We start from the raw sequence: 10,245 nt of genomic DNA on the forward strand, positions 1-10,245 counted from the left end.
TTTTTTTTTTTTTTTTTTTTTTTTTCTAATTTACTCAAAGTGGTCATTCCTTTGGGAGCCCCCAAATTCTCTCGTGTCTCTGATAACAGAAAATGATGTTTATGCAGCAGCATACTGGATGAAGTAGGAAGATTTGGAGCTCTGGATAAGAGTAGTTGCTGCTCTAAGCAATAGATTTGGGTTCTTACTACTCGTCCACTGCCAGTTCTAAGAAATGATACTAACATCTGGTGGCAAGTTCTGCTTTTATACCATTCAAAAGTGTGGTAGACTGGTGCTGCTCTACGACCTCTTGTTAACAGCCTATAAAAGGTATTTGTAGAGAATGCAAATCAACTACATTACTAAACATACTATTTAATTCAACTCTTTTTTTTTTTTTTGGTAGCAAAATTCCTCTTGGGAAGTGATACATTGACTTAATTTCAGTACTTAATTTTCTTTCCCTGCAGAAAAACTGCAGTTTGAAGACCTGCTACCTTAAGTAGCAGTGTTCCAGACCTCCAGGGATCAAAAATCACCAGATGCCATCAGAATAGCTAGTATACTTGTGTGGTTTTTTTGTTGTTTTTTTTTAATTTTTTATTCTTTTTAGATATACATGACAGTAGAATATATTTTGACATTATTACAAACATGGAGTATAACTTATTAGGATTACCTTTGATTTTTAGCTATAGAATTTCCTTTTTTTTTTCTGTCCAATATTCTCACTTGTATTAACAGAGATAAATTTTAAAAAATATTTGGTCCCCATTTTGGATGTCTTATAGTTGCTAATATTTTTGAGTTCTCTTATATAAATTTACCTAATTGAATGCTAAATGTTCATTTGTTTTTTCTACTTTGAAAAATTGTCTTAGCCATATTAAATCAGAATGTGGAAGTGCACTATTCGGATTTGTCAAAAAATATTAATCATCTTAGTATTTTTAAGTATATAGTTCAGTAAACATTGTGTTCACATTGTTGTGAAACACATCTTCAGACCTTGTTCATCTCAAAAATCTGAAACTAGACCCATTAAACCACAACTTCTTTTGCCCTTTCCCTAACCCCTGGTAACCACCATCCTACTTTCTGTTTCTGTGAATTTTATCACTCTAGATATCTCATATAAGTATTTGTTATTTTTAACTAGCTGATTTCACTTAGCATAATGTTATTAAGGTTCATTCATAGTGTACCCATGTGACAGAATTTCCTTTCCTTTTTTGAGGTCGAATATATGACATTGTGTGTGCATATCACATTTTTTTTTTTTTTATTCCTCCTTTGTTGGATGTTTGAGTTGCTTCACTTCTTGGTTCTTGTGAATGGTGCTAGACATAAAAATATCTCTTGGATGTTGTGCTTTTAATTTTTTGGACATATATGCAAAAATGCAATTGCTGGGTCATATGATGTTTGCTTTTTATGGTTTTTTGTTGTTGTTGTTGAGGTATTGGGAATTAAATCCAGGTCCTTGCACATGCTAGGCAGATGCTCTACCACTGCCAATTTTTAAATTTTATTTTGAGGCGGGGTCTCACTGAGTTCCCCAGGCTTGGCCTTGAACTTGGGATTCTCCTGCCTTAGCCTCTTTAGTAACTGGGATTACAGGCCTGCATCACTGTGCCTGGGTACCTACTTTTGATTTTTTGAGGAACCTCTATGCTGTTTTCTACAGCAGTTGCATCATTTTATAATCACATCAACAGTACAGTTTTAATTCCTTTTGTATATCAAACACGTGTTTAGTTTTTATAATAGCCATTCTAGTGGGTGTGAAATGATATCTTGTTATAACTTTGATTTGCATTTCTCTAATCATTTAAGATTTTGAGCATTTTTTCATATGTTCTTTATGCCCCATCTCTCCATACTGGGGATCCAGCCCAGGGTCTTATACATAAGACCCAGGGTCTTATACATAAGTGGTAAGACAAGCACTTACCACTGAGATATATTCCCCACCTCTTTTTATTTTGAGACGGCTTGCTGAGTTGCTCAGGCTGGCCTCAAACTTACAATGCTTGTGCCTCAGCGTCTTGAGTGCCTGGATTACAGTGTGTGTCACCATACCCAGCTAATTTACAAATATTTTCTTCTGCTTGGTATGTCTTTTCACTGTGATGGTTATACCCTTTAATTCATAGAAGTTTTTAAGTTTGATATAGTTCCAGTTGTCTGTCATTGCCAAATCTACTGTGATTAAACTTTTCCCTTCTGTTTTCTATTAAGAATTTTAGTTTAATAGTTTAAATACTTTTATTTGGGTCTTTGATTTGTGTGTATGGTGGAGTGCTGGGCATTGAACCCAGGGCCTCATACATGCTAAACATGTACTGTGCTGCTGATCTACACCCACAGACCCTTTCCTCCATTTTGAGTTATTTTTTGTATATGGTATTCAGTAAGGAGCCATCTTTTATTTGTTGGCATGTGAACGTCCAGTTTTCCCAGCCCTATTTGTTGAGAAGACTGTCCCTTCCCCCATTGAATGGTCTTGGCATGCTTGTCAAGAAAGAGTTGGCTGTATGCAAGAGTTTGTTTGTGGGCCCTTTATTCTTTTCCATTGATCAATATGTTGTCTTTATGTGAGTACCACAGTGTTTTGATGACTATAGGGTTTTTTGTTTGTTTGTGTGTTTGTTTTGGTTACTTTAGATTGAAATTAGGAAGTATGAGACCTCCAGCTTTGTCCTTTTTTAAGGTTGTTTGGCTATGTGGGTTCCCTTGCAATTTCATACAAATTTTAGAATTGATTTTTAAATTTCTGCAATTTAAAGTCATTGGGATTTTGATATATATTGCATTGCATCGGTGGCTCACTGAGCATTGACATCCTAATACTAAGTGTTCCAACCCACAAACATGGGGTGTTTTTCCACTTTGTATCTTTAAATGTTCTGGCAGTGTTTTATGGTTTTAATTGCACAAGTCTTCCATCTTCTTGACTAAGTTTATTCTTAAATATTTTTATTCATTTTGAGTCTGTTGTGCATAGAATTGTTTTCCTAATTTTCTTTTTGGATTATTGTATAGAAATGTACCAATGTTTGTGTATTAACTTTATATTCTACAACTTTTTGGTGAATTTGCGTAGTCTGATTGTTTATTTTTGTGGTATATTGTGGGGTTTCTACATGCAATTTCATGTCATTTGTGAACAAAGATAGTTTTATTTTCTTTCTTATTTGGACACATTTTCTTTCCTTTTCCTACATAATTGCTCTGGCTATGATTTCCAGTTCCATGTTAAATAGAAGTCTTTTTCTTGATCTTCAAGAAAATGCTTTGAGTCTTACTCTATTCATTATGATGTTAGTAGTAGGCTTTTCATAAATATTTTTATTATGTTGAAGTCATTTCTTCAGTTTCTAGTTTGTTGAGTGCTTTTTATAATACATGCATTTTCTACATCATTTGATATGATTGCATGGATTTTGGCTTTCACTCTGTTTCTGTGTATTAATTACATTAATTGATTTTTGTTAAATGTTGAATTTGTCTCCATGTTGTAGACTATTTAAGAACACAAGTTTATAGAGTCGACATGGTAGCTAAGAGTACATACACTGGGGCCATACTCTTCAGGCTTCGGTCCTACTTGTTATATGATTCTTGAGTTTAGGTTAAGTAATTTTCTGTTAGGTTCCCATTGATTATAAGCCATACTTCACTGTAAGTAGTTGTTATTAATAAACTAGGCAATTTCTTTTTTCTGTTGCATAATAAAAAGAATCTTTTTGGTTTAAGGGGTAATAAATAGCAGGAAAATGAATGCTGAATAATCATTACAAACTCAAAGTTAATGGATTGTGTCATAAAAATAGTTCTTTTTGGTATTAGGATTCCCTCAGACCCTTGCAATTATTGAGGATCCCAAAGGGCTTTTGTTTTTTTGGGCTATGTTGATGTTTACTACATTAGAAATTACAATATTCAAAATAAGAGAAATAACATGCCAACCAAAAATATCTTTATGAAAAATAATGAAATTCCGAAAAATAGATCAGAAAGACTTGTTTTACATTTTTAAAAAAATTTTTAATTCTCAGTCAAAGCTATTGGATTCTTAAATCTATTTCTGCATTTTGCCTGTTGCAGTAAATTGTTTGGATTAAAATATATGAAGGCAGTCTGGTCTCATGTTTAATAAAAAAGGGAAGAACCTCATGAACCATTTTGTAAAGGTCTTAGGAATCCGTGGATCACATTTTGAGAGCCACTGTTGTGTAGAAACTAAAAATTTACCCTTCCCAGAGACCTTTGTCCTTAATGAAGTCTAGTTTTCTTTTGGTGTTAATCTCCATATCACTAAATAATGTGCCTCTTTTGTTATTTCTTAATTTATCAGCGGAATGCAGTTATCTTTGTATTTCCTGTAATCATTGTTTAAAATTTAGTGCTTATCTTCTCTTGCTTCTCATTTTTCTTCTTCCAAAATTCAGCGGTAGACTCTTTCTATTTCTTCAGATTATACATTCCATTTCTAGCCCATCAAAGATTCAACAGTAGTTCAGTATTCTCTAAGAATTTTATTTTATTTTTTAAAATTTTTTTAATATTTATTTTTTAGTTTTCGGTGGACACAACATCTTTGTTTGTATGTGGTGCTGAGGATCAAACCCGGGCCGCACACATGCCAGGCGAGCGCACTACCGCTTGAGCCACATCCCCAGCCCTCTAAGAATTTTAAATGCTTGTGATTTTCTTCTATTCACCTCATCTCATGTTATAGTTTTACTTATGATAACATTTATATTATATTCTGCAATCAGTTTATCTTCTGTAATTTAGGTTGGTGCCAAAACTTTAAAGCAAAAACTCTTCCATTATGAATGTGTAAATAGTGTTCACTGAGGATCCAGATACCATTCATTCTGTGATTACATTTCCCAGTATGTTCATTTTTACAATCTTGTACCACTTAACAAAATCTTTGAAGGCTGAAGTTCAAATGAATTTTTCCTTTTACATACTGTACTAATTGCCCAATTGTGAACTCTTCTACTGGGATCATGCCTTTCCTGAGTAGTTTTCATATTTCCTGAAGTCTTTCATTGCTTTTTTTTTTTTTAACCTGCTGTCACTGTCTTGATTATATTTTGAGATTTCTAGCCTCCTTGTCTCTTATCTACTGTGTACAATCCTCTGTCTTCTGGATATCGTTTTCTCCGAGATTTCTGTTCTGCTGATTCCAGTTTTTAAACCATAGATGACTGGGCCTGCAGTGTAGCTGCTGACCTATGCTTTCATCTTTCTCCACTGATGGCATGACCCCATGATTTCTTGGTATGCTTTTTGTTTAGCCTGGAGTGTATCTTCGTGGAGCTTCCTAAGAAAAGGCTTACAGGAGGTAAATTTCACTCCCTGCATGTCTAAAAATATCATTATGCTGGGTAGTTGGACTGAGTACAGGAGTCTACATTAATAATAATTTTTCCTTGAGTTTGGAACAGACGTTTCCCTACTGTCTACTAGCCACTAGTATATCTATAAGAAGTTAATTTTCATTTCACTGTAGGTGGCTAGGTTTTTTTTTCTTTTTTTCCTGTCCTTCTTTGGCAAATTGAAGGATGTTTTTTGGTGTTGCAATGTTGTAAAAAATACTATGTCTCCAAGTTTGGTTCTTTTATTCTGTTTTGCTTGCATTGTGTAGGCCCACCATTGAATTTGAAAATGTGTTTTTCTGCAGAAGTGGGGAATTTTTTAAATTTCTTTCTTTTTTTCCCCTTTGATACCAGGAATTGAACCCAGGGGCACTTAACCACTAAGCCATATCCCTAGCTCTTTCATATTTTATTTTGAGACAGGGTCTGTCTCAGTTGTTTAGGGAATTTCTTTCATCTACTTTTTTTTTTTCTTTTTCTCTCTATAATTCCTTCTACTTGGATATTAGACCTTGTAAATGTATCCTTTTTCTTTTATATTTTTCATATCTTTAACTTGACTGTATTGCTCAACTTCATGTTCTAAGTAATGCTAAGTTCTTGTTTTATAGATACAAATTAGTTTTTGAAAATTCTCATCTGTTACCTTGAGAGATTTATTTCCCACGAGGTTTTGTAGTTAAAATAGGCTTTCTTTAAATGTCTGGTGATTTTGGTAGTTAATTAATTTATTTATTTAAAGAAAAAGCAGTAGGCTGCCTGGAAGTTCTATCTTAGGCCTCTAGCTCACTTTTTGACAAGCGGGTAGGAATCTGGTCATTAACTTCCAAGGCAAATCCAAGAAAATTATTACTCCTTAATAATTCCCTAAATACTGTCTTTTCTGTTATTTTCTTTTTTACCAAGAGAAGTAACTATTCTTTATGTCTGACTCTTGAAATATTCCTTTACCTTTCTTACACGTTATTCGTTATTCTTGTGTTTGTTTCCTGGTTGATTAATTAGCTTTTCCAGTTTAAAACAGACAAGATGATTAGACTTTCTTCAGAGGGAGATTATTATCCAAATAGGAGTTTCTGCTGTACAGGATGCTTAGTAAACAGAAGTTTCATATTTCACAAATATTTTTATGACCCAATACTTGGATTTTTTGTTTACTTCATGTCCTGGTTTACTCAAGAAATAATTTAAAGACAGGTACATTTTATGTTTTGTGTAGTGAGAAAATTTAACAGCTTTTATTTTAATGCTTCAAACTAGGTAAAAACCTTGATTTTTACTGTCTCTTACCTATGATAAAGTTTGCATAAACTACTTTGAACTTGATTTGACCTGAATTTTCTTCTCTTTATAATGCACCCTCAATCCCCAGTGTTAGGGATGAACCAGGGCCTCCCTCATGTAGAAAAGTGCTCTACCACTGAGCTACATCCCCCAGTCCTTGGTCTGAATTTTTTTTGAGTAAATTTACTTATCCACTAGATAGTTAGTTGAATCAATGCAATTAATTAGTTGAATCTGATCATCTATATCATGTTAAAGGTAATTTTTCTAAAAATGTTTGTAATTAAAAGAATTTCTCAGATGGATTTAAAATAACACACCCTCTGGGTTCTCTAACCTTATTCTGAACAGCATTCAGCTGCCCTAGTGCTTGGTACACTAGGAATTAAAACTGCATTATCATTCTTCCTAATGCTTTTGGTAGAGATTATCATTCCAGTTCAGATGAGTACGTATCTGGCTCTACAGGGCAGAGTTGGATTAGGCAGCCTATGATTGATTGATTGATTGATAGATAGATAGATAGATATCGATATATATCGATATATATATGTACAGTAATTGCTAATTGAACTGGCATGTTTTCTGTAAGCTTCCTAGGAAGGGTGACATTAATTTATTGTTCAAACTGAGACACTTGGAAAAGTGATGGAGAATACTTTTTATACTGGGGCAGAAGGAATGAATCAGAGCATAGTCATATTCCTGTGTCACATGTACTTTTAGAATTATAATCAGAGGGAATATAAATCACTTGCCTGCCTAGCTGACTTGACATTCCACTATATTCCCACTTGCTTTTTGTCATATAGGACAAACTTTGGGGACCAAGAAATGTGGACAAATACTGAATAAGAAATGGTGGGATGAATGGAAACAGTATAGTTAGCCATCTATACCTGTGTGTTCTACTTTGTGAATGGAAAAATTCAAAAGAAAATAACATCTATATTAAACATGGTGAAGTTCTTTATTTCCTAAAAAATACAACATAACAAATATTTATGTAATATTAAGTGTTACAGTTAATCTGGAGATGATCTACAGTTTACAAGAGAATGAATATAGGTTGTATGCAAATATTAGAGCAGTTTATATAAGGACTTTTGAGTATCTTTGGTTTTTGTCATCCATGGGAAGTCATAGAACCAATCTCACATAGATACTGAGGGACAACTGTATAAGAATCCAAGACTATTTGAATTTTTAAATAACCAAAGTCCTTTCTATCCAATGTGTGAAATATTACCCTATTAGTAAATGATTAATATAGGTTTCACAGACCTAGTGTATTTATATTTAACTATAATTCTTTTTCTCAGGTCTGGGAATTTTGATGATGTATAACTTATTTGACAGTTTTTCTTAAGAATGTAGAATTGCCCACAGAAAATGTCAAGTCCCAACCACTTCCCACTATTAAAATATAAAATTCCCTTTTCCTGTCTTATAACTTGGCATTTATGTAGAAAATGTTGGTTAGTTTTATATCAAAATATGGAAATCTCATCCAAATAGAAACTATTGGCATTTCTTTGGATTCTGTTCTTTGGACCCTATTCTAAGTTTTGTTTGTTTGTTTGTTTTGTTTTTTGTTTTCTTTTTCATATTGGACTGAAATCTGCCACCCTGTAACTTCCATCTGTTGGTTCTAGTTCTGTTTTCTGGAGCAACATGGAGTAAGTGTCTTCTTTTAGAAGGCAGCTATTACCTTTTCTAGACTGAATTTCTTCAGGTCCTTCTGTTTTACATGAATTAAAACCCATATCTGTAAGATTTATCTTGATTCCCCTTTAACACATCCTGGTTTTCAGTGTTTTCCATAATACAGTTAAATATAATGCCCCCAAATTTTTATTCTAAACTGTATGGTACCATGGACACCCATGCAGAATACCCTGTACTATAGCCCATGAATTCAGATACTCTATTAGTGCAGCTTCATCTTATGTCTGGGTCCCCACTACCCACTTAGCTATTCTTAACTGTCAGCTCATTAAAACTTGTGGTCAGCTTAACTTTGCCCACTTAATAGCCATTGGGGCCCTCATTTCTTTAGAAGGTATTTCTACCTTAATTATTCAGCTTTGGCAAGTGGAATCTTGAGAATGTTAAGCAACAAATCTATAGGCCTTCGGTTTTAAGTGACATAGGGTCTCGATTTAAAAGTTAAAATAACGGTGGGAAATTATTTGATTACTGTTAAGGAAAATATTTTTGCCTCTTTTGAGGTAATGATTGCAAATCATCTGATTTGGATCTCCTTCTATAACATTTTTAAGAAAAATTAATATAATGAAATGCTGCCTCTAAGATGGATGTTTATCTAAGTTCGTATTCCAGTGGAAGTTTTCTACCCTAAGACATAATTACTCAGCCAGAGGACTGTTGACATAATTTAGGTATTTGTTTTGGGGGTGCATCTTAAGATGTCTTAACAGAATCCCTGGCCTCTTCTGCCCACCAAGTTAAATGCTAGTAGCACATATCACCATTACTGCCTCTGAAGTTTGTTCATCAAAAATATCTACAGGACTGAGGGTAGAGATCAGTGGTAGAGTGCCAAGATTTTTTTGTTCAGATTATAAAAACTAGAATACAATAAAGAACTTCACATACAACAAATAATTCTTTAAATTCCTAATTTGGTCAGTTTTCTTTTTCTTCCTAATGATCCTATCCCAGTTTGCTGTCCTTGCTTTGCAATATGATCCATGATCCAAAACATAATATGTGTGAATATATAATGTATTGGGATTCAGGAATAGAAATTAAAGAACAGAAACAAATATGGTGTTAAGTAGAAGGTTTATTGAGTTCAAATACTTGGCCTTTTGTAGTCTGTGACTAAATTACTTGCAAATGTGATTTTAATTTAAGTTGATGAATAACTTTAAGTTGACTTACTCCTTGGTTTTAAAATTAAATTTTGTTATATTTATTCTTCTACTTCACAATATAGCCAGCAGCCAGCTTCCGGTGTAGCCTATTCTCATCCAACTACAGTTGCTAGCTACACTGTCCATCAGGCTCCAGTAGCTGCTCACACAGTTACTGCTGCCTATGCACCAGCAGCCGCCACAGTTGCAGTTGCCAGGCCCGCACCAGTAGCTGTTGCAGCTGCCGCAACAGCTGCTGCTTATGGAGGCTACCCTACTGCACACACAGCAACTGACTATGGTTACACCCAGAGGCAACAAGAAGCACCGCCACCACCACCTCCAGCTACTACACAGAACTATCAGGTAAGAAAACTACTAGTTTCAATCACCTTAATGTGAAAGTTTAGTGGGCTCTCAGTATGTAATATAATGCCCAAGTCAGTACTTCTCAAACTTGAGTCTTCCAAAATATATAGGTAATGAGAAAAGTGAATGGATTTTCTAGATATTTTGGGGGACAATAAGCATTAAATTTTCTTGAAATGAATTTTAGTAATTCTCCCTTACCCCGTTTATTATATGTGTGTGTGTGTAAATGTATATACACACACACACTTTTTTTTTTTTTTTCGCTTATGACCTTTTAAAAGTTACACAATGAATTTCTAGGTTAAATTATTTTGAATACCCAAGTTTTTGAT

General features: G+C 33.9%; 1 protein-coding gene across 3 annotated transcripts in view; it reads left to right on the forward strand.

Annotated features, from left to right (window-relative positions):
- Positions 1-10,245, forward strand: part of Zfr (zinc finger RNA binding protein) — a 70,538-nt gene that overhangs the window by 10,592 nt on the left and 49,701 nt on the right. For 2 of the 3 annotated variants that reach the window (XR_007347484.1, XM_015496413.2), the window contains exon 2: positions 9,625-9,907. Coding sequence is in view for 2 of the 3 variants with exons in the window: in XM_015496413.2 (XP_015351899.2) it covers positions 9,625-9,907 (283 nt within the window). In the remaining variant the exon portion in view is untranslated. Of the gene's footprint in view, positions 1-8,321; positions 8,342-9,624; positions 9,908-10,245 lie in introns of those variants that run through there. The other variant, XM_048802932.1, reaches the window with a different exon arrangement.

Source organism: Marmota marmota, unplaced genomic scaffold, assembly GCF_001458135.2.
Source record: "Marmota marmota marmota unplaced genomic scaffold, marMar, whole genome shotgun sequence".
Classification (NCBI taxonomy): Eukaryota; Metazoa; Chordata; class Mammalia; order Rodentia; family Sciuridae; genus Marmota; species Marmota marmota.